The 25,751-nt window shown below is 33.2% G+C and overlaps 1 protein-coding gene across 6 annotated transcripts; it reads right to left on the bottom strand.

Moving 5' to 3' along the window:
• Positions 1 to 463: 463 nt before the first annotated feature.
• Positions 464 to 25,164, bottom strand: tral (LSM14 family protein trailer hitch). 6 transcript variants are annotated; one of them, XM_073987343.1, is made up of 8 exons: positions 24,420 to 25,041; positions 11,566 to 12,006; positions 10,962 to 11,339; positions 9,858 to 10,321; positions 9,625 to 9,789; positions 5,096 to 5,355; positions 4,660 to 5,033; positions 464 to 923 (listed from the first exon to the last, which is right to left on the bottom strand). In XM_073987343.1, exons 1-8 carry the CDS (start codon positions 24,538 to 24,540, stop codon positions 916 to 918), a joined length of 2,211 nt encoding a protein of 736 aa, XP_073843444.1. In that variant the 5' UTR covers positions 24,541 to 25,041; the 3' UTR covers positions 464 to 915. The 6 variants fall into 6 exon arrangements, with proteins under 6 accessions (XP_073843444.1, XP_073843445.1, XP_073843450.1 ...); XM_073987344.1 differs by having other exon boundaries at positions 5,096 to 5,325; XM_073987349.1 differs by lacking the exon at positions 10,962 to 11,339 and having other exon boundaries at positions 5,096 to 5,325; positions 24,420 to 25,164.
• Between the last annotated feature and the right edge of the window lie 587 nt (positions 25,165 to 25,751).

Here is a 25,751-nt window from a genome sequence, read left to right as displayed (position 1 = left end):
TAAATATCGTTTTTTCTTTTTTGCTAACAAATTACATTGGGGGTTTCTTCTATAATAAATATAAGTATGTATACTCAAGGTTGTTGAATTTATTAACTGTTTGCTCCAATAAATGCTATTCCACCTTGCCGAAACAAAAGTCACGATTTTTATCTCTAAAAATCATTGCAGAAACTATCAACTCTTAGTGCTCCCCTACTTTTTTTCTTAGTTTACAAAAATATGTGTTGTTGACGTGTGTTTTATTGTTTTTATATCATTCTTTTCTTGTTTACTTTTCTCGGGTTTTTAATGTATGTATGTATAGTATGTAAGCGCCTTTTATTTATTATAATTATTTTCGTAATATTTTCTCATTTAGTAGTTCTACAATATATTTATATTCTCAGTTACATTATATATCTCTTCTTTGTTTCTTTTAAAAAAATTCTTGGAAAATTTCATTCATTTTTATGATGCTCTCTTTTTGTTGTTATTGTTTCTTGTATTTCTAAAACTAGACTTTTAACATATTTAAAAGGTTTTTGTATTGTATGTAACCGTATGTATGATTCAAATGTGTGCCGCCTTGCTAAACCCATATATTCCAATGATTGTTTAAAAATTTATATTCAAGTTATAACATATTACTTGGTAGGCTTAATTTCCTTTACATATATAAAGTAGCAATGTTAAAAAGTTAGTTTATCCTTACTTTTTTTCTTGTTTTTCTTTACTTCTTTTAATTTACATATAAATTCTTATGTTATTTTGTTTTTGTTTCGTAGATGGGAGAAGGACGTCAGCAGTTTAAAAATACCTTTGATACATTTAAAGTATTTTTCTCTTTCGTGTATATGGGCTTATTATAAAAACGAATTCCTTATGATGTGTTCTTTATTTAGCGTGGGATCTCATCAAATTGTCCACAAAACATTATTGACCTGAAAGTTGAGAATGGACGAAACTCTAATTAAGTAAAAAGAATGTATTCAAAAAAACAGTTTGTCAACTAGTCTATTGAATATGGAGGAAAAAATATCGGTTAAAATTATCGGTGGACACCGATTAGGGGAAAATGGTGGTGAAATTTCAAAAATAAAAAATTAGAGATGTAATGTCAATCACCATTTACTTGTATGGAAATGTAACGTAAGCTCCTGTTGTTTAATAAATTTTTACATGAAGTGCCGAAACAGTAGTGGCCAAACTAATTACAGAAATATGTCGTCACCCGAAATGGCCAAGACGTAACTCAAAAAATCAAAATGTGGGTTTTCATGCTTGCCGAAAAATGATGATCATACTTCAGAAATGTCATTTCGAATACTGAGATAACATTGAAGATGATTCGTACACGGCTGATAATGTCCAAAATGTTCACTGCTGTCACAAGATCGATATCTTATAAAACAGTTTTCATCTTTGTGTTTATTTCAGCTTTAGTCCATATTTTGTTGTATTCAAGTATTTGAATAACAACAAAATGTTTTACAGTGGATATGAAATTGATTAGTTGCGGGCGAAGGGTAGGGAATACTATAGTTTCAGTTGTCACCAAACAACTTCATCAGTTCCCTTTTCCGCCGACTCTGTATCGATAAACAGGTCAATAAGCCCATCCAGCAAATTAAACAAAATGAGAAATTTGCTATATGGCCCTAAAACTGATTACCCTACAATTTGAGTCGAACTAAAGAATTTTATATCCACCACTGTTTTTATGTCGTCTTTGCTTTGCAAAGAATACGAACATAGGAGTGTTGCTTCAATAAGTGGGGGTAAAACAACGAGAAAGTTTTTGTTTTTGCATTACGCATTGATCAACAAGGCCGTGCTGATGCCTATTATTGTTGTTGGCGTTTTTTATTGTTGGACTGCAGAATTTTACATCTTTGTGTTTATTTCAGCTTTAGTCCATATTTTGTTGTATTCCAGTATTTGAATAACAACAAAATGTTTTACAGTGGATATGAAATTGATTAGTTGCGGGCGGAGGGTAGGGAATACTATAGTTTCAGTTGTCACCAAACAACTTCATCAGTTCCCTTTTCCGCCGACTCTGTATCGATAAACAGGTCAATAAGCCATCCCGCAAATTAAACAAAATGAGAAATTTGCTATATGGCCCTAAAACGCCAACAACAATAATAGGCATCAGCACGGCCTTGTTGATCAATGCGTAATGCAAAAACAACAACTTTCTCGTTGTTTTACCCCCGCTTATTGAAGCAACACTCCTATGTTCGTATTCTTTGCAAAGCAAAGACGACATAAAAACAGTGGTGGATATAAAATTCTTTAGTTCGACTCAAATTGTAGGGTAATCAGTTTTAGGGCCATATAGCAAATTTCTCATTTTGTTTAATTTGCTGGATGGGCTTATTGACCTGTTTATCGATACAGAGTCGGCGGAAAAGGGAACTGATGAAGTTGTTTGGTGACAACTGAAACTATAGTATTCCCTACCCTCCGCCCGCAACTAATCAATTTCATATCCACTGTAAAACATTTTGTTGTTATTCAAATACTTGAATACAACAAAATATGGACTAAAGCTGAAATAAACACAAAGATGTAAAATTCTGCAGTCCAACAATAAAAAACGCCAACAACAGTTTTCATTTTATAACGGTTTTTGTTTCTCCTTTAAACTTATGATTTTTTGAGTAACGTCTTTGGGCATTTCAGGTGGCAATGTAGTTTTTATATTTACCCCCTGTTTTTTGTAAAAAAAAATGTTGTTCTCACACGAATTGTCAAATTTTGTAGATCAATTTTCTCGCCTTAGCGCAAATGTGGAACGCTGATTTTTGAATGAGGAATTCTTAACTGTATATAGAACGTCTCAACGAAGAATTAGGTCTGTATGTCATCTAGGGGCTGAGCTATGGATAGCCAAATTATTACGAATATAGACGAACGAACAAAAAATAGTTACAAAAACAGGGGGTTAGCACTGTTTAATGAAATAAATTTGTTATACTGGGAAGTCGCACCTGCTCATGAAAAGGGTAGTAACCAATATTTTATATTTTTCAGTAGAGGCAAAAACAATGCTAATGTTAAAGGTACAGTATAATCTCGATAATCCGGACACAACATGTTTCGGCGGTGTCCGGATTATCGAATTGTCCGGATTACCGAGTAATAAAAAAAACATATAATTTTGTACGTTTAAATCATTAATAATGGACTATTATTATATAATAACCTGACATATAAGGTAAACAAATTCATATTAAGCAAATATTATGGGTTTCCACCATTTTAAGACCGGAAGCAGCTTCCAAATTTACGTCTTATATTTCTCCAGAGTAATTTAGGTGACATTTGCTTATTACGTTTTTCATCTAAAACTTCCCTATAACTGGTGTATATTTATGCATTTATACATACGTTGATTGAATTCCCTTGTCCATGGGTCATGATCCTCTTATGGCTCGCGATAGAAGTTCAGAATTCAAATGCACTCATCTCGTTATGGGGAATATTTATTGATTTTTATGAACATGTCAAATAACTTCATCTCGTCAACAAAATCAAACAGAAACATTGTTTTATATAAATGTTATAGCTTACGAATATGAGAAAATATAATTTTAATATATTGGTTGCATAATTACGAGAATGCAATACAACAATCTTTAGTTACCGGTGGTTTTCAATGTCAAAGAAAGAAAATAAAAGGGGCCATACTACTTTGTTTTAAATTTATTGAAATTTCTATATAAGGACTCTACTCGTTTCCTCCTTTAGCTCTAAATCCCAATGAAAACTAACCTATTAACCACAACGCTTTAAATTATTTAAACATTTCTAGGTAAAATACCCTAGGAATATATAACATGCCCCAAGGGTCTTCCTCACTAATAGGAAGGCTAATGAAATATTTCCTTTAGAGGAACGGATCACTCAACATCGATTTTTCAGGGAACCAGGCTACCCAACTTTAGGTTTTAAATGCTATTGCTTATCATAGCCAGTAACCAATGGTTGAAAAATAGGAAAATTATTTGACAGATTCAGATAGTTAATTCCATATTGACTGTATAACTGAGTTGTCAGTGGATATCTATAGTAAGTCGAGATTTTGACTGAAAACTTTAAAAAAAAATTAAATGTTCTAATTTATACACCAATTGCTATTATCAAGAACGAAAACATCAATGAAATAAAAACGAATCTAATGCTCAAGATAGGAAAAAATATGAGATGTCCGGATTATCGAGATAAGAAAAATATGTGATGTCCGGATTACCGAGTCTACAGTGTAAAAAATTCTAGTGTCCGGATTAACGCGTGTCCGGATTATCGAGACTATACTGTATTTATATTATACAAAAAACTATGCCATAAATATATCATGTTCGATAAACTACAGCACGCACTTGATTTCTTTTATTTAGTTAAGTATTTGGTTATAGTTTTTCTAACCAATTTTCGAGTTACCATCATTTTTTAAAAAAATTATGCCCGTTTAAGTGAAAAAATGGGCGGCGATTGATAACATAAAGAGGGAACAATTGGAAATACTACTCTTTTGTTGAAAAATTACAATATAATGCCTGAAACACCAGGACTCAACCAGAAATATGTACATACATTTTGTTGATACATAGTAGTTACTCTGAAGACATGAACAGATGCGATATGTTTAATGTCTAAAACTCTATTTACCTGCGCCAACTGCAGCCATTTGTGGTTGGTTTTTAGCATCTGCTAATCCTGAGGACACAGTTTTTGATGTTGACGCAGTATTAGTATTGGCAACGGATGATGAGCTTGGTGTCGATGGTTGTTGTGCTTGGTTTTTCAGGTTAGCTGCTGTATCATTATTAGCTGCAGGGTTATTTGTGTTGCTATTGGGAGCATTCATATTGCCATTGGCATTTGCGTTATTGGCATCTCGGTTATGCATCTTGTTGCGATTATTGCTGCGATTGCGGTAATTGTTGTTACCACGATAGCCGCGGTTATAACCACCGCCGCCGCCACCGCCATTATAGTTTCCAGCGTTACGGCTGTAATAACTATTACCTCGTCCACGATATCTGCAATAAAACAAAAACACAATATGTAATTATATATGATCTAACGCAGTGAGTTTACGTACCCCCCACGTCTTGTAGAAGAAACTCCAAATGTCTCGCTGTTCAATTTGCGTTCCTGACGCCAATCATAGTTTTTATTCTTAGCACGATCTTGGGCTGTTTCACAAGAAATATTATCGAAAAATGACTTAGTCTTGTCATAACCCACAGTAATCTCTTCCTCTTCGGGCTCATGTTCACCTGCACCCGTCTCATTGCCAGAATCATCTTTCTTGTCAGTTTCACCATTCATCTGCGAAGTAGTAGGAGTAGGCGAAGAACACTTTTAGAATTTTTTAGTGTCATAATTTTTATATTTGTTGTTGCAGTTATTATTATCATCGCCACAAAGTACATTTTAAAGTTTCGATTATGTGAGTGGAGTGGATTGGATTAGGTAGTGCAGGTGTAGTGATACAGAAACATTTTCAATTGAAGGCAAGAAAGGTTTGTTTTTGTTGGTGTTTCAGTGTTCATTTTACACAGGTTGGTGTTACATAAGGATTGTGGTGTATTCATATTGGTATTTATGGGATCATCCGAGCACAATAATGATTAGATCATAAATTTCGTTAGGGGGATAATGTAATTGCCAATTCATGTATGTAGAGGGACAGTTTTATCAGGATTACATTGGAAAAGGATTTGAAATATGAAAAAAATAAATAAATAAAAATATTACATATTAAAGAAAAATACATTAAAAAAATCACTTGATATCTTAAAAAAAAACTTATAACTTTATTACGGAGAGAAAAAAGAAACAATTTTCGTTAAATTTTTGAAGGTAGCATTTTGTAACTTCATTTACTACGAGATTATAGGGTAAGTGTACAGTAGTCGAATTTCCATAACTTCAATTTTTTCCCGTCTGAGTCAAAATTTCCAATCACTATGAATATAACTCTTATGTTACACGTTGAAACTTTCCTACGAAATTTTCTTGAATTTATGGGTATGAAGGGAGAATGTGAGCTTCTTCACCTCCGTTTTCTCACAAAAGTTGTTAAAGTTTCATAGTGTAGTAAAAGGGTTAGTTATAATGATTTGAAATATACACATATACACAAACTTTTTTTGTCCAATTCGTAAAATTACAAATATTGTAAAATGCGGCACCATAAATAAGTTATGTAGTTCGTTTGAAAGTGCCGATAGTCGCCAGCTATTCAAAAAATGCCTAATATAACCTAAATACTCATTTATATTAAATTTATATAAAGCCACCGTGCTGCAATGGTATGCACACCCGCCTTGCACGCAGAAGGTCGTGGGTTCGATTCCCCGACTAGGCAACATCAAATTTTCAACGGTGGCAAAATACCCCTCAGTAATGTTGGCGACATTTCCTGAGTATTTCAGCCATGTAAAACTTCTCTACAAGTGCTGTCGTAGGACACGCCGTTCGGAATCGGCGATAAACTGTAGGTCCCATATCATTGAGCTAAATATGAATCGGGGTGCACTCATTGATATGAGAGAAGTGTCCCTTGTCCCGTATGGGATGTTGTGGAACAATGTTTGTTGTAATTAAATTTATATTTCTATTAAAATTATTTATATTATTACATTTATATTAAAATTATATTTCATTGGCTAGGCCATAAAGTATTTAAAAATTTTATAGCGGTATTCACCAATATATACTAGGGTTTTTTACAAAAATAAAACTTTTTCCTCAATTAAAATTGGAATAAGTTATGTAAAACAGTTAAAACGATATTTTGTCAGGGTTTTCCAACACGCTAAATTTTGTTGTGCTTTATAACCTGTAGCGAGGTTATGAAGTCGAGGGGGTCTGTTAAGAGAGACGATGATTTGAGAATTGTCTGAGCCAAGGGAAATAACTGGTTGTCAGTTGTGCGATTCTCTAACTCATTTTTTGAGTTACTGACAATTGTCGGTAAAATTAAAATGCTTATAATTTCGATAGTTATCGATATTTTTCGGTAAGTTAGCGACGAATAGAAAGCAGTCGCAAAGTTCTACCGATAGCAAGAGTCTTGTCAACTTTAATTTAAACCTTTCATTCACATTTGGCACTTTCATTTTAAAGATTTTTGTCGGTAACTCAATAAATGAGTTAGATAATCGCAATACAGGTCACGTCATTTGTCAGACCGGGTGGCGGAAGTCAGCCTCTAACAACGATCACAACCCACAGTATCTGATTGAGGAATTGAGAGGCATGGGCCTTGTAATCCTAAGATATGATGCGAATGTTCTTACTTCCTCTAGGAAATCAGCGATGCTAATGTCGGAAGTCAATATTCATTGTTATTATGCTTTATTGCCTTTTTCTGGCATGGCATGGTACAAAATCATGTCGGCCATGGCATGGCATAAAAAAAACAAGCCACACAGGATTTTCCACAACAACAACAACATATTTATTAAGACAAAAAACAAAAGTGAGAAAATAATATTAAAAGGAAATATTGTATGTTGACAAACAATGAATTAATGATTATTAAAATTCTAAGATTCTAATTCTATTTGTGTAGGTAAGTAATACGAATATTGACACAATGGTAAGTTATGACAATTGAAATGGTAAGTTATGACAATTGGAATGGCCCACTGACAAGTTTCTGAGGAAAAAAAATCTATTATTCAAAGTCATATATTTAAATAAAATAGTAACGGAATTAGATTCTTGACACTTAACACTTAACAACAAAAACCAATAATCACATTTTCCGGACATGATTGTAAATGGTCATTGGGCCTATAGTCCCCGGTCCGTATATTCATTTCATTTTATTTACTTAATAATGCAAAAGCTGAAGGCATTATAAATGTTAGTCGATCAAAAAACAGCAGGGTTTCTAATGCACCAATTCGTTTTTGTTGGAGTCTATGGAGTCCACGAAAATATTTTATAAAGGTAGCTATAGAGAAAAATGACTATTGGATTTTTAACTTTAAACGGGCACAACTAACGAGCCATATATTTTATGTGTAAGAAATGGCGGTTGAAGTGTAAAGAAACGCATGCAAGCAGGAAATGCTTTTCATCGTGCTCTAGGCTGCTTAGAAGATCTGTTTAGTACAATTATGTATTTATTTTTACCAAAAAGAAAATTAATTCATAAAATTTTGCAGTATGTGTCGGGATAGAAATCAAAACAATTGTAATTTTGGAAATTAAACCCTTTCAATCCGATGAATTTGGTTTATTTTCGAAGTAATCAAGAAACAGTTTTTGAAAATAACAAGTATTATGCATGTCCGCGTACTCTATAATTTATAAAAATTATTACAAATGTTTCGAATTTTGACGGTTGCATAATGAAAAAGTTGCTAAAAACATTATCGAGTACAAGGACAAACCTATTGTTTGTGACAAAATAAAAAGAATTGAAAACTTTAACTAAAAATCTTGTTTTGAAGGAAAGTTTATCATTTTTGGAATATGGATTGCGGGAATGCCACACACGCACACGAGTGTTTTATCGGCAGCAGCAGTTTGATAGTAAGTGTGTGTGCCGCATTAGCTTTCGAAAAAGGGAAAAACCATGAAAATGAATGAGTTAAGGCCTGAGGTACATAAGGTAACTCGCCTGGTTACCTTGCTTCTCTGCTTCATTTCTGACCACGATACAATAAGAAGGTAGCAGCAACTGCCGTTTTTAGTAACATAAGATGTCAAAATTAAACATAAATTCAATGCTATTGACACATTATGTTACCATCAGCTGGGCTGATAATGCTACCTTCTTATTGTATCATGTTTCTGACATAATAAAAATAAGAGAATAAAGAAGGCCGAGAAAATTTCGAACTGGGTTGCCCTTTTCTTCTTTATTCATTTATTTTTATTATGTCAGAAATGAAGCAAGAGAAGCAAGGCAAGCAGGCGAGGTAGCTTATGTACTCAGACCTTTATACATTTTTTGTGCATTAACTTCTTGGTTTTTTATTCGTATCACTCTCTCCGTCCGTCGGTGGTAATCACTTAGTGTCGACAAAAATTGAATTTTTGGAAAAATGCGTCTGCGAAGATGAACTATATCGGTCCACGTTTTGGAATACCCCCAATGATCAACATACTTCTCCACCAAAAATTAAGGATAAGGCCTATAAAATGCAAACTATTTGGCAACATAGCAAAATATTTTTAATAATAAAGCTGTACCACATACATGGAATGTTAATTATAACACAAATCCTGCAGCTACACAACAACGTACATCGTCTGAAACCACAATAAAAAGTGAGGTTATGGAGAAGGAATCTCATAGAAAGTTACTAAACATAACAAGAGAATTTTCCGAAATGAAAGAAAGTTCCTCTAGTTGTACTTCCAAACCCCCCACAAAAGCAATCTATGGGTACCCATTCGACCCTTTCAATGAAAGAAAAAATAATAAAAATCTGTGCTGAAATGTGGAAGTTATACCCATTTGCATATACCCTTTGCACAATTGTTTTAGAAATCTTTATATGCGTTGCAACGTCTTTGGCTCTATTTTTTCCAAAGATTAAGTGTATTTTGCAAAATTACAATTCCTTACTTTTATAAAAAGGACAAAAATAAAAACAAAAATACCTGCTCAGATTTGGGTTCGTCGCCCACCTTAAGTTTTGCTAATTGAGAGCGCAATTCTTCAAATTTGTTATTTGCTTGTTCGAAATCAAAGTCCTGTTCAAACTTAATGGGATTACGAGGAGGTTTTTGCATGCCGCCAGGACCGTTTGACGACCTGAAGCCGACCTGGAACAGAACGTAAAATATACATTTATATTTAAAAAGATAGGAATGCAGTGACAACATGAACATACCATTTGAGAACGCATACCGCGATTATTACGCATATTATTGGGCATATTTCCACGATGCATGTTCCAATTGTTGCGATTTTGATTGCCCTGGTTGTTGCCACGTTGATTGTATGAGTTGCGTCCACCACCATCATGATTGTTATGATAATTGTCCATCATACGACCCGAATCACGGCGATCACGAGGATTGTTACGTTGGTTGTTACCACCGACGCCTCCGTTACGTTGATTCTGATAATTTGGTCGCTTGTGTCCAGCATCACGCGACTGACCACCATGACCGGCATTGTTTTGATGTTGATTCGGATGATGATGGCCTTGTTGTTGATTTTGATTATTATGGTTATGTTGTTGATGGGTCTGCTGTTGTTGTTGATTAACCTGCACGCCAATATCTGCCGAAGGACTCTTCCGCGATATCAAGCTTATGGGCGTTGTTGACCGTGATGCTCCAGCTAGCATGTCTATGACGGAAACTTTATTCAATTAAATTTGAAAATGGAGAAAAGAGGTATGCATTTTAAAAATCCATAAAAGTGTGTGTGTATGTGTAGATTTGTTGTGTGTTTGCAAAAATATAGTTCCAAATCAAAATATAATATACCAATAAATGAAAAGAATAAACAAAGCTCAAACCAGAATCTAGTCTCTGCTACGGCACATAACAAACTTAAAAAGGAAAACCTTGACTTAACCAAGGAAGACTAAACAATCCTAAGTCTTTTTAAAGAAAACTTCTTAGTGACAACCACCACAAGGACCAAGGATCCTAATCAATGATGAATGCATCAGGATGATTTGAAACATCCCAGACAAATCCAACATGGAATATTTTTTAAATCATGTATAATGATCAAAGTTTGTATTTAAAAACCCAAAATTGCTTCAAAACAAAAAAAAACGTGAGGTTAAATAAAAACAACTCCTACAAAATCGCCATTCTTGTAGGAATCTCATAAATTCAAGATACAAACTACAATTACTAAAATCAACAAACAAAAAAAGGCAATTTTTGAAAAAAATGTAGTTTTCAGTGTATACATATTTGAAAAAGTATATATAATGGGAGAGTATTAAAAATGGGTTTACCCCTCGTCATCACACCTTGGTCTTTGTGTTCATTTAGGGCCGATGTATTATTTGGTATTTTCTTGGTTGTGGAAATAGAAGTAGCTGCAAGGGACGCTATAGCAGGAGTGGAAGTTGAGTTATTGCCAATAATTCCGTTGCCACCTCCGCCACTACCTCCACCTAAGCCTATGTTACTGAGAAGACTGCCACCTGAACTTAGACCAATGCCCAAAAGACCAACGTTGTTATTGTCGATGGCACAATTGATGCCTATTTTGTTGTGTATATTAGAGTCGTTATTAGCATTATTCACATTACTGTTGTTCATATTAGAAGTTGATTGCGAGCCAACATTATCAACTGTTGTTAACAAGGAAGTGCTCAAAGGATTGGCATCCGCTGTATTTATGCCTGTAGAAACGATAAGCAAACATTATGGATTATAGACTGTGGAAAAATTCTAAGCCGAATCTGTTGAGTACGGTGAGACCTGTGTTTTCATTTGGGGGAAACACCATCTAACGCATGGGAGATTTTTCCTTCTACTTGTTTGGCTTTTTCATTGTCTGTAGATGCGTTTAGACATAGTGTGTCACAACAAGTGCAGAACATAAGTACCTTTATTTCATTGACTTACTTGGTTGCTTTTGCTGCTGTTGTCCTTGCGATTGTTGTCCTTGTGGTAACTTTTGCTGAGGTGGCACTGGCTGATTACCCATCATGAATGGCCCGGGAGCACCAGCTCCAGGTGCTAAAGATGGCGGGACAGCACCACTTCCGCTAGCTCCTCCAATCGCCCCCAAACCACCCATAGAACCGAAGGGATTTCCATAGGCTCCGACCGCACCCATCGGTGGCACTTGTGGATTCATACTTGGCATCGATAAATGTGGCATCACGTGTTGTCCATTTGGTAATTGTACTTGCATAATAGCCGGGTCATTTGGATGAGGCAAGCTATTGTTTATCACACGTATATCCTTGATGTCAGTACCGCGAAACAGAATGTAGTCGTAAATTTGACTTTGTGGTGCGATTTGAAATTGAGTTTCTCGATCTTCGGTACCAAAGGAGCGTACTGCAAAAATACAGAAAAAATATATAAATAAAAATTGGTATTAATATTATTATTATTTGATAAATATATATTAAACTAATAAAATATAGCTGCTAAATATAGGAATCCAAAAAATTAATAAAAATCCCGTTAATTTTGTGATAAATAGACGTCGGATTTTTGCATGTTTGTTATTTCCCATCCGATTGGACTCAAATTTCGGATCTAAACGTTTTACAAAATATGAAGTGTTGAAGATTTTTTTTTTATAACAAAACGGGTTAGTTTTCCGTTATACAACTGTAAAAATTGGAAACATTTTCGACATTTCGAAGATCTATTCCAGAAGAATTCCATACCATACAATTGGCGTTAAATTCGGTTAAATACGTACAAAACGTATAAAAATAACGTTATTTAGCCATATCGTAAAATTACATTCGACAAAGATCTATAAACTCTATAAAATTAAAATTGTTATAATTTCGGTAATTAACGAAATTTTTCAGTATGTGTTTACAACCTAAATAAAGCTGTCGCTAAGTCCTATACCTATAGCGTTTTCATTTTACCGACATTTCTCGGTAACTCAAAAAATGTGTTACAGAATTCCACTACAGGTATGTGATGGAAAACGATTCGATTAGTTTTGCCACAAATCGAAATCATATCTTTCTAATTTTGGGAATATTTTAGTGAAATTGAAAATGGATTTTAAAAATATTATTCAAACAATAATTCATCAAAGGCACCCCGATTATATACCATTTCGATTCTGCAAATCGAGTCGATGCCGTTTTCATCACATACCTGATTATGTTAAATTCAAAAACCATTCACTGATGAATATTAACAATGAAATGTCCTATCTTGTTATATTTTTCGCCTGGAAAAACAAAACTATTCAGAAAACATGCAATAAATGTAAATAAAAAGATATCAAAATTTTTCCATATAATTTTTCCAAATAACCCATGAGTTTTCAAATCGGTGGAATTCCACCTAATTGATGTCAAGTTCTCAGATACCCTCAAAATTCTTGCTAAAGAACCAATTTTTAAATGCAACGATAATCAATTCAGAGAACTAAAGCAAAAGGTGCGATTGAGATGCAAAATAGATTGCATCTTCGCTCTTGTAAAAATAATTACTTCTTTCACGTAAAAATATGTAAGTAGTCCAAATTCACTTGCACTCATGATTTATATACTCCTCCTTTGACTTCAAACATTTTTTCTGGATTCTTAATCACATACAGTGGAGGCCAATACATTTGCAACAGAATTGCACGTTTTAGGAAATTTTATTTAAAATACTTTTTTGAGAGTAAAATTAAGTATTTTTTGCAATTACTTATAGTTCATTACTTCAAATATAAGAAAATAAAAAATGTTGACACGTTATACAACAAATATTTTAGAAAAATATAAAAATACATAACACGCCTTAAAATTTAATGGTCAAAACATGGTGCACGGAAATAACTCCCACGGGCATAACTCCCAAAATTCGTTGGGAGTTATGTCCGTGAAGGAAATCGGACATAACACCCAAAAAAATCGCGGACATTACTCCCAACGATTTTTTCTTAATTTATAAGTTATTTCTTTGCTTAATTTTGAAATTTATAGTTATACACTTTTTTACATTTTAGAGTAGCAGTTAGAATGTAAGCGGAAATTATACATTTGAGAAGGCCTAAGCGCCAACCAATACCGAAGTGTCCACAAAATCCTCCTGATTTCTTAAAATTATTTAAAAACGAAATTATGCCCGAAATTATGTAAGTAGCAGTTAGAAGTTTTAAATTGTAAAAATATTTGTTAAGAAAATCGCGTTTTTTTTAAATATTTTTGTTTTTCAGAAAGTATTTGAATATTTGTACAAACACTTTTTATATTCTTAAATTGTGAACATATTTTTGTAAAAAATCGCGCGATTTTTTTTTTAATATTTTCCACATTTTATCTAATTAAATTGTGAAAATATTTTTGAATACTTTTACAAAAACTTCTTATTTTCTAAAATTGTGAAAATGTTTTTTTAAAAAATCTCGAATATAAATTTCGAAAATATTTTTGTAAAAAATCGCGCGATTTTTTTCAATAATATTTTCGCCTGCGGCGCTTTTCGTTTTTCAGAAAGTATTTGATTATTTTTTACAAAACTTTTTATCTTCCTAACTTGTGAAAATATTTTTGTAAAAAATCGCGCGATTTTTTTTAAGAAATTATTTGCAAATTTTAACAGAAACTTTTTATTTTCCTGTAGGCAGCATTTTTCGTTTAAAATAGGTTTGAAGGCAAATTTTAAATATAGTTCGACTTGAGATAGCTACAACTTATTTTGTACTTAATTTTCTTAAAAATTTTAAATCAATTATAAATTATTTTATGAAATTAAAAATGCATATGAACTTAAAGTAAATTTTTATTTTTTCTTATGCATTTGAAATAAAAATCGTATTTAAATAAAAATCAATTAAATTCTAAAAACGGACAAAATCGTTTTGGGAGTTATGTCCGTTGGGAGTTATGTCACGGCACCTCAAAACATATGCAACTGCAATCTTCAATATATTGTAAAAGATCATTTTTAGCATGATTCAAACCATTTGTTTTGGGAAGTTTAACTGATATCAGTCATACGTACTTCTTAGGGGGAGTGGCGTGTCGCACGGGAGAAGAATGTGGGTCCAACTTGAAAAGTAATGGAAATTTCTTCTTTCAGTTATCAGTTTAATAAAATTCAATGTTTAGAGTGCATTTGCATCATTTATCAAAAGTCTGAGTCTCGAAAAACATATGAAAAACAAAACATAGGATCCATATCAGAATGATGGATACTGATGTATTGAAGTTATAACGGGCGGTTCATTGGAACTTTTGGATTCTATAAACTTAAAAAGTGTTAGAAAGCTCCTCAAATGATAACAAAACACATTGTGTATATAGACACTTCCAGAAAATGGAAACGCCAGTACCAAAAGATAAATCTCTGCAAACATTTAGAACTCGCCAGATCCCATTAACATAACATTACAACTACAGTGTTTTATAATCTTCTGAGTGAATTTTTTATTGTATTATTTTTCTCGAATAATAAATAACCGTTTTGTCCTCCGTTCTTGGCCCTATGGGCTAGGTTCTCATTTGTGAAAATAAATAAATAAAATTAAATTATTCCATTATAAACACATTTTTTTAAAAATTTTTTGGACTTTCCTCATGCTTACTAGCAAAGCCTAATTGTTTTAAAATATTTTCTTTTGTTAACGCCGTTTTCTTTTTTGGAAGTGTCTATAGACTCAATGTTTGTGTTTAGTTATCATTTGATGAGCCTTCTAAAACTGTTTAGGTTTATAGAATCCAAAAATTAAATTGACAAATAAAATGTGAAGAAATATCCATTAATTTTGAAAATTATCTGCCGTTGGACCCTTGTCCATGCTTTCCTGATATCAGTTTCAAAATTTTGTTCACTTCCAATCTTCCAAAAACAAACGCGAATGATTTGAATCATATAAAAAATATTTTACAAAATATTGAAAATTTTTGCATCGGATTTGGCTCAGTTGCATATGTTTTGACCATTAAATTTTAAAGCGTGTTATGTATTTTCATATTTTTTTAAATTTTTGTTGTATAACGTGTAAACTTTTTTTTTTGTTTTCTTATATTTGAAGCAAAAACTATAAATAATTGAAAAAATAGTTAATGTCAGTTTAAAAAAAAAAATTTTAAAAAATTCTAAAACGTGCAATTTTGTTGCAAATGTATTGGCCACAACTGTACATACATATCGCTCGTTTACTCCTCAGAGAGTGGCATAATTCAAAAAATGCGTCTAAATTTTCTACGACTTCTACTTTATCATATTATACTTTCAGCTTATTTTCTAGGAGTACAAAACAAAATACAGATTCAAACAAGTAACTTAACTTCGGCCGTACCGAACTTGTTATACCCCCTCCACCACGAATTATATTTATTTTTGTTAATTTATATATCTGATTTTACTCTTATGTATAATTCCATTTACGATAAACTAAGAAATATTGTTAGATATAAGCAAACTGAGAGTAGTTATTGCATAGCTGTTTTTAGGTCCGCTCGGTTAGGTTACTGTATACACTCCACGTCAGTAGAATAGAACACCTAAATTTCTGTTAATGTTAGTTTATTTATCCCAAAACGAATGAATCTGCGTTTTTAATCTTGTGGGGATTTAAAGTCTATGATGTTCCGTATCAAACACAGAAAAAATAAGCTTCTAGCTCTTCGCGAAATGATTTTCTGATCAATTTGCCGATAGTACTATGAAAAATAGGCATTTACTTTTGGTCATCAGGATAGAACAGTCACTTTATTTTCGCGAATTTTTGAGATATTAATGCCGAATTTTCTTTCAGTCGATAAAGCAAAGCTTTTTAATGATTTTTCACCAAAGAAAACTTATAAATTATTCCGCGGACACCGAAATAACAGCGTTAAAGGGTTTAAATTGACAGATATTTGAAACATCTCGGAATATCAATAGGAGTCGCACAGTTCTGTCATATTTCTTCACAATAAGATAGAATATGACACAGACAACCTCGACGGATGCAATCGAGTGCTTCGGATGCTGATAAGATGGACCATTTTCAAAATAATTATGAAAAACGTCAAAATTTCTAATAAAACCATGATGTTTTGTTCAAAAACATGGTTTTTCCGCGAACAAGTCTGCCGTTCAAAGGTTTGGAAATATGCTCCGGATTTCCAAGGAAGATAATCTGATACGAAAACAACCGTTATTTTAATACACTGAGGCAAATTTTAGTACTTTTAAAAACAACATACGAAACCTAAAACCTCAATTTCTATGACTGTGTGTTCCCGCGAAAACGGGGTTTTACATTTGCGAGTTCAGTTACAAAAACTACTAATTCGTAAAATCCGGTATGGAGAGCATAACCTGGTCCATTTATATTGGACCATAACACTGCTGAGAACAGTCGCGGACACCGAAATAAGAATACATATAAAATTCAATGTCCAAAGGGTGTGTTCAATTTGAAAAATTTGCTAAAATTTCTCTCAGTGTATTAAAATAGCGGTTGTTTTCATATCAGATTATTTTCTTCTAACTCTGGAGCATATTTCCAAATCTTCAAACGACAGACTTGTTCGCGGAAAAACCATTTTATTGAACAAAACATCATGGTTTTCATAGAAATGTTGACGTTTTTCATAATTATTTCGAAAATGTTCCATGTTATCAGCATCCGAAGCACTCGATTGTATCCGTCGAAGTTGTCTGTGTCATATTCTATCTTATTGTGAAGAAATATGATAAAATTGCGCGGCCCCAATTGATATTCCGAGACGTTTCAATTATCTGTCAATTTAAACCCTTTTACGCTGTTATTTCGGTGTCCGCGGAATTATTTATATGTTTTCTTCGGTGAAAAACGATAAGAAAGTCCTGCTTTATCGACGAAAGAAAATTCGGCGTTAATATCTTAAAAATTCGCGAAAATAAAATGACTGTTCTATCCTGATGACCTAAAATAAATGTCTATTTTTCATAGTACTATCGGAAAAATTGTCAGAAAATCATTTCGAGAAGAGCTAGAAACATATTTTTTTCTGTGTTTGATATGGAACATTATCGACTTTCAATCCCTACAAGATTAAAAACGTAGATTCATTCGCTTCGGGATAAATAAGCTAACATTACCTAAAATTTAGGTGTTCTATTCTACCGACGTGGAGTGTATGTCTAATAAATTAAATTAAAATTAACCCCCAGTTTTTATACCCTCAGCCTTTAGGCTAAAGAGGGTATTTACACTTTGATACGGTCAAAAATGTGCCTCATCGAAATAATGGTTTTAGACCCCAAGTATGTTTGTGCGATATCCGTTTCAGACAATTTTAAGTCGATCTAGCAATGTCCGTCCGTCTGTCTGTCTGTCTGTCTGTCTGTCTGTCCGTCTGTCTGTCCGTCTGTCTGGCTGGCTGGTGCGCACGATAACTCTCGAACGGATCAATCGATTCGGTTCAAATTTTGGGTATCGAAATATTTTGTCAAGATTTGATTTAAGTTCGAAGGTGGACCATATCGGTCTACTCCTTTAGGTACCTCCCCCACAAAAGTTCAAAAATGTTCGGAAAAATTGTCCGCACGATAACTCTTGAAGGGAGTAACCGAATTAGTCCATACTTTGCACATCGTGACATTTCTACCAGACATAGATGAGGTTCCAATATGGACCCTATTGGTTCACTCTTACGGGTACCTCCCACACAAAATTTTGCTTAAGTGCAGTTTAAGGCCTGCTCTCGAATCGCTTTGATTTTTGTTGCAGCCACTTGTATTCACTACCCCCATTACGACGATATAACTTTTTTCAGGAGCGAGTCCATATATCCTCAGAAATCAGCACGAAACTGCAAACAACCCATATAATACCATGTGTCGTAGTTGGAGTGCACGATAACTCTCGAACGGATCAACATATTTGGTTAAAATTTTGGGTCTTTCAATATTTTGTCCAAACTTAGTTTAAATTCGAAGATAGACCATATCGGTCCACTCCTTCCGGTACCTCCCCCACAAAGGTTCAACATGTTTCGCCAAGATTGTGGGCATGATAACTCTAGGAGGGAATAACCGAATTGAGCCAAACTTTGCTATTGGTAATATTACTTTCAGGCATAGATCGAGTTCTAATATGGACTATATCGGTCCACTCATTTGAGTACCTCCCACACAAAATTTGGAAAAAGTATAGTTTAACAACTCCTCTCTGATCTTATTAATTTGTGACGCAGCAGGTTGCACTTGCGGCCCTTGTTACGACGTTGTATATTTTTTTTTCGTGGGATAGTCCATACTTCCTGAGATAATGACCCAAAAAGGTCCAGAAAATCCTACCGGCAACACCTAAACTGGCTAATGTGTAAAATAACCCTTTAAGAGAGAAATCGATTTAGCTCAAACTTTGTAAATTGAAAAGTAAAATTGTAATATATTTAAATTCAGAAAATTAAGTACAACATATTTAATTATATAGTCTGTAAGGAAAATATCCATAGACTAATAAAGAAAAAAAATATTTCCTACAGATTTGTATTAGGTCCGAATATGTACTACATCGGATCACTCCTATGGGTACACCCTACCCAAAGTTTGGAAAAAATGAACTCGTCTTGGATCATTCTGAATTGCAACATGTAGTTTTTTGCGGCCCTTTCCATCCTGGAAAATTTTCCCAACAGCTAAAAAACCTACAGAAGTATTGTGTTATATTTTTTTCGGGTACGTTGCTGAGGGTATATCTCTGTCGGCTCAGCTGACTGATACTTTCTTACTTGTTGTAACTTATTTTTGTTCGTTCGTCTATATTCGTAATAATTTAGGCATTCATAGCTCAGCCCCCAGATGACATACACATCTAATTTTTCGTATACCCGTTCCATATATCATTAAGGATTCCTCATTTAAAAATCAGCGCTCTACATTTGCGCTAAAGCGAGTAAATCGATCTACAAAATTTGACAATTCGTGTGAGAAGAATAAAAATTTTTACAAAAACTGGGGGTAAAAAAATGTTTCTTTTCCTTTTTATTTTACTTTTTGTTTCTTCGAAAATGTTCACTGCTTCGTCAACTGAGTTTCGCAACTTCAGCTGAATGTTGCCATACATAAAGTAATGTTTGCAACTGGCAACACCACTCAACGATAATTGCTATCAACAATCGACCCCTATAATAAAGCAATGGTAGCTCATTACAATTATTTTAAAATATTCATATCCCTGATATAGGAACTTTGTTGGACACCTATATTGCTTGTAACATGAGTCTGGCCAGACCCATATAAATATTTATATTTCTTAGCAAAACTTATTTAACATTTGCATACAAAAAGTTGTAGAATATGTTTAAACGATCCTAATCTTCTTAAATAATCCTTATTTGAAAAAAAACGAGCAGTGTTACGAATGTGATATGTCAAAAAATCCTTATTGCTCCTTTTTTCGTTGGAAAGGTAAGAACATTTCATGAAGCTACTAGGAGTCATAGATCCATAGCCTTATCGTAAACGCAATGTAGATGGTTACCATAAATGCCGAAGACGTAACCCACATGAAAATCTAACGTCGTTTTTTGATGGAATCTGATACATAGAGCTAAAAACATGTTCTGGTAATATTTCAAGCTTCTACGTTAAAAATAACGATCCTATTCAAGAAATGGCGTTTCGGAAAATGGTATAACATTGCAGATGTTATACATACATCGATCTTTCTTCTTTGCTGTTTATTCGCTGTAATTTATTTATTTTTTTTTTTTTTGTAAATTCATACACATTTGGAACGAAGGAAACAAAAAGAACAGTGAAAGAGAGAAATTCGGTGAACTATTAAGGTCTCGGAATGAAAAGACCTATGAACGAGAAAGATTCGTTGATCTATATCGGTCTCGGAACTATTTGGAACTATGGAACTATATTAAGGAACTAGTTCCTTTTGGAAAAAGGAACTAGAAAGATCGATCCGCTCCGGGAACTAGATTGCCCAACTCTAGTGCTAATGTATGGTCCCAAAGCGTGGGTAGGGAGGCACAGTGCTTAAAAAAATATTCGAAAGATCTACGGACCAATATGCGTTGACGGTGAAACAAAACGTGGTATTCCAAATTGGAGAAGTAAGGCGAAAATAGAGAGGAATGGAAATCGTTCCTTAGTTTGGCTTAGAGGAAAAATTTTCTGCATAGGGTTAAGTAAGTAAAAAAATAAATTCAACAAAAGTATATTCCATATTACAAATAACGCTAAATTCTATAAAAACTTAAAAGTAATATGCTGTAAAAATATCATATTGAAAATACCTATCCAATAATACGTACAAAGCCCCAGCTTCTATTATTTAATAAAGGAATCATTTGCATTATAATTTTCAAAAATATGCAAAAATTCGATGTCTACTTACAACAGTACTAAACAATTTTTAACCACGTTCAATCTTCCGAACTGGTTGTATACGTGTATGTACTGAAAATGATACTAGAAGACCAACTGCCAAGCATAACATCATAACATTTTTTCAGAGTTTTTGCTTCACATGTTCCCGATTTTAATGTAGAATTCTTTCCAAAATCAGTGCAAAAGTTGTATAGACGTGTATACCGAATTCGGAAAATTTTGTTGAAGAAAATTCGAAACAAAACATTCGAGTTTCTACACGAATTCATACAAATTTTAAGAAATTCGGAGATAGATTTAAATTTATTTAGGATAGAACTGTGAAAAACGTACATAAACCCGTTGAAAATAGAATTCTTTTCGGAGAAATTTTTCAGATACGCTTAAAAAGGAATCGGCAAATTTTTGGATGTTTTATTCGAAATTTTCGGCCAAAATTCCGACACTTTATCTGAAAATTTACAGGAATAGTAACAACACACACTACACATTACCTTTAAAAGACAAATGAATTATTCTGCATTTTGTTTGCTTTTTGTAACAATTTTTACCGTTTGCATTTATTTTATGGGTTTTAATGGGGTAAGTGGTTATAGCCATTTATTGACCACCAAAAAAACATTTTTTTATGAGAAATGATTCTAGACAAGACACTATGGGGACTTGATAGAAACAACGCTTCAAAATTCTTCATATCTTCTAACCATTCACATCTATACATATGCCTTATGAGCTGAATTAAACCACCAGCGAAACGATCGTAGCATGTTGGTTAGGTATGTGGGTGGGACTTCTCTAGAATTCAGTTTTTAATACACACTCAGCTCATTCTACCTCAGTTAATTAAAAAATATTCATGAATTTTTACAAGATATTTTTGGAGTAATTTATTATCCCTACCACTCACTAATTCCTTGAATAGTTATAATTCATTCATTTTAAATTAAAAAGAGATTTCTGTGAGGAGTTGTACAATTTAAAAGACCTTTTACCCCCAGTTTTTGTAAAAAATTTTATTCTTCTCACACGAATTGTCAAATTTTGTAGATCGATTTACTCGCTTTAGCGCAAATGTAGATCGCTGATTTTTAAATGAGGAATCCTTAATGATATATGGAACGGGTATACGAAAAATTAGATGTGTATGTCATCTGGGGGCTGAGCTATGAATGCCTAAATTATTACGAATATAGACGAACGAACAAAAATAAGTTACAAAAACTGGGGGGGTAACACTTAATTATGCACAGTATTTGGTTTGCTTTGGTGTAGTTTAGCTTCCGTCCTTAATATTTTTAAGCTACTATATTTAAATCATAGGAGTTCTAAAAAAGGCTTTCAAATAGTGAGAAACGTTTTCGAATATCCGGAGTGAAAATTTCATCACGACTGGAATGTCATATTCTCTGGTGTAAATATTATCTAAAATGTATGGAAGGGCATGGAAGTAAAATCTGCGACTCTGAGTAAGTTCATACTAAACACATGAAACAAAATATAAAAAAAAAAATAAAAATTAATTTTTTGTATAAATTCTAGAGTTGGGAAATCTAGTTTCCGGAATGGATCGATCTTTCTAGTTCTTTTTCCTTAAAGGAACTAGTTCCTTAATATAGTTCCGAGACCGATGTAGTTCCTCTAATTTTTCTATTTCATTGTTCGTTTTGTTTTCATCTTTTGATAGACTAATTTACATATGGTCTTTTCTTTAATTTGGTAAATTGCAGCGATGTATTGTGCATGTTATTTATTTTTATTTAACAATGTGACATCATCTGAATAATAAACGAAACGAACGAGAAAGATTGAAGTCAGTGTGGAATTAAAGGAATGATAATGAAAGGAACTATATGAACCAAAGGAACTATATGAACTAAAGGAACTATATGAATGCAAGAACTTGATATAGTTCCAATAGTTTCTTGTCCAGAATAGTTCCTTGGAACTAGTTCGTTCCGAAACTACACAACTCTAATAAATTCCGAAACAAATGTAGGTTGAACAATATTTGGTAGGGGGTTCTATTCAAGTAAACAGTAGTGTATGTACCTACATGATAAAGGTATGTCTTATTGTAATATTTATACACTCAGCCTTTAGGCTAAAGAGGGTTTTATACACTTTGAGGGTTCACATGTAATTTGATAATTTCATTTGAAATTTAAAACATTTCACTTGTAATTTGAGAATTCCAATTGAATTTCGAATTATTTCATTGAGAAATTCAATTGAAGTTCGTTTTTTTTTCTTTGTAATTCGAATTATTTCATTTGTAATTCGAACATTTCCATTTGTAATTTGATTTTTTCCATTTGTATTTCAAAGTTGTTCCTATTGCATTTTATTTTTTTATTTATTTATGCTAATACAATAACCTAGCAGCCCGTAGGGCCATGATCGGTTATTTAGAGAGAACGAAGACAATGCTTAATCGTACCTTTGTTGAAATCTAGTAATAACTTGCGAAAAACATCAACGACATATTCCGATATAATCATAAAGGACAAATTTTTACCGTATTAGAAATTAATAGGTTCTTGAAGGTTATGGAACAGACATTTACAAGCTTATATTACAGCTTTTTGCCAGGTTAACCTCCTTTATGAGTATTTGTTTGATATACACAATGGAATTGACGTTTGAAACCCGATGGGTTTGTTAAATCCGTTTATATGTAAACCGTACTATTAGTTATTTTGATTTGGTCTGATGTTATCATGAACGCAGCCTTGATTTTTTTCGTCAAGTTGTGCATGCATCAGTGCTATAATATCCTCGGCATGACAATTTCCAGCTTAGGATTCATTGTGCAAATACAAGAACATTTGTAAACATATCACCGTAATAATAACCGTTAAATGACAATGATATTCTCAATTTGTCTCTCTCTCTCTCTCTCAAACACACTCAAAATGCAGAAAAGGAATCAGATTTCCAATAAGAAGAATGACAATATGAAAGCAAATACAACACTGGAAAATTCATCATGTCTGCTTCCGATGGACAATACTTTTGGTCTCATTTCGAACAACACAATAATTTGGCAACAAACATATGGAACTTATTTTTGTACATAGTGCAGCGAAATCATATAAAATAATCAAATGTAATGAACAAATTACATGCGTGTAATGTATGCCTGCATGTGTCCAACATAATCACACAGTATGGCGGTAAATAAAAAATGATGCCAACTTGACAAACAAAATTTAAAGGTAAGGCAGGCGGCGAAAGAAAGGAATGGGAAAGAAATAAAAACACGACAAAAAGAAAACAGAAGAGAAACACATACATACACGCATTTTTAAGGAATTAAGAAAATGCGAAGAAAACGAATCCCCAAAATGAAAATGCGAAAGTGACAAGACTAAAATCACGAAATACCGTTTGATAACAGTACATGGTCGTTTTGTTGTTATATTTGGAAAGGGACATGGGATGGATGATTTAAAACTTACCACTTGACAAGGCGATTGTACATTCCTGAGGATCTACAGTATATAGACGTCCCTCGTAACGAATATCAGCCTTCGATATTAGGCTGATTTTCGAGCCCAGCTCCGGCATGCCGCCACTCATTTTGTCGTAGTGGCGATATACAGCTCAAATGGAACAATTACAAAAGCAGCGAAGACTTGTCTTTGTGCAATGACTTTGATTTTCTAGAGCACTTCTTCAACACGTCGTTTTTGAGACGTCAAAATAGGAAAGCCTTCAAGACTTTTTTCAACTAATTGCGAACACTTCAGATTTCTCTTTATAATGAATATTTATTTCTCTCTTCTTCACTTTTAAACGGCAGACACTGTTTTTTTTCGCGAAAAAATGAAATGCACGACACTTTTTCTAGTCGCAATTCTTTCTCTCGGAAAAATAGTTGACACCGCTTTCGGGTACAACGTTATTATTTCGATGATTTTATTTTTCGGGATTTAGTTCTTTTCCTTTCCCTTTGTGGAAAATACATCCACAGATTTCACTGCTTTTGACAATAAATTTTCAATGCCCTGCTTCTCAATAACTTACTGCCAAATGGAAGAAACAATAATGTTCTCCTCAATCAGTGCTACCAACATTTAAATATCAAATAAAAAAGAAGAAGCAAAAAGGAATTTGAGATAAATTTAATAAAAGAGAATACGTTTCGCTCTAAAAAGGAACCTGAAGACCAGCTTCTTCTCTTTAAGAACGTTTTCACACGATAAGGTTTGCCTGCTCAAAAATGCGTTGTCCGTTTTGATTGTCATTCGTAAATTGTGTCAGTGCTGAAACAAAATGTGGAAGTAAGTGAACGAAAACGTACATAAAGTACCATACATACAACACTAGCATATAAGATATTATCTACCTGTTTCATCATATTTTTTTACAAATAAAGGTGTTCTATAAAACATGACTTATATGTACCTGTTAATAACAAAGGTATTTCCCTATTTCATAAAAATCTTTCATGAAAAATTTACGCTGGTAACGCAGGTATCACCTTACCTTCAGGTGGTAAGAATTATTACATTATTTTTACATGGCATACGCGCATGAGGCAACAATTTTAACAACGCATACATTTTACCCAATTTTATGGGATTCACAAGAATTACTTTTTTAATTTTCAAATACAATACACACATAAACCTTTTTGGTACAATGTAAAACCGTACTTCTTTTTGTTCAAAAAGTACGCTTGTATACAATGACTTCAAAAACGCAACACTAGATGTGAAAATTACGAATGAGAGTCAAAACGGAAACCACGTTTTTGAGCAGTCAAACCTTATCGTCTGAAAACGTTC

Source organism: Musca autumnalis, unplaced genomic scaffold (genome assembly GCF_047663935.1).
Source record: "Musca autumnalis isolate F117 unplaced genomic scaffold, ASM4766393v1 scaffold_4, whole genome shotgun sequence".
Classification (NCBI taxonomy): domain Eukaryota; kingdom Metazoa; phylum Arthropoda; class Insecta; order Diptera; family Muscidae; genus Musca; species Musca autumnalis.
Note: the sequence above shows the minus strand (reverse complement) of the source record. Positions and strands in the feature narration are given on the sequence as shown.

What these genes read in the sequence shown, in the direction of transcription:
- tral (XM_073987343.1), bottom strand. Translation starts at nt 24,540, where the DNA reads ATGAGTGGCGGCATGCCGGAGCTGGGCTCGAAAATCAGCCTAATATCG. An exon ending in AAATGAACACAAAGACCAAG is followed by an intron (nt 10,322 to 10,961) that starts GTGTGATGACGA and finishes TTTCCGTCATAG; the next exon opens with ACATGCTAGCTGGAGCATCA. An exon ending in GCGGTATGCGTTCTCAAATG is followed by an intron (nt 9,790 to 9,857) that starts GTATGTTCATGT and finishes GTTCTGTTCCAG; the next exon opens with GTCGGCTTCAGGTCGTCAAA.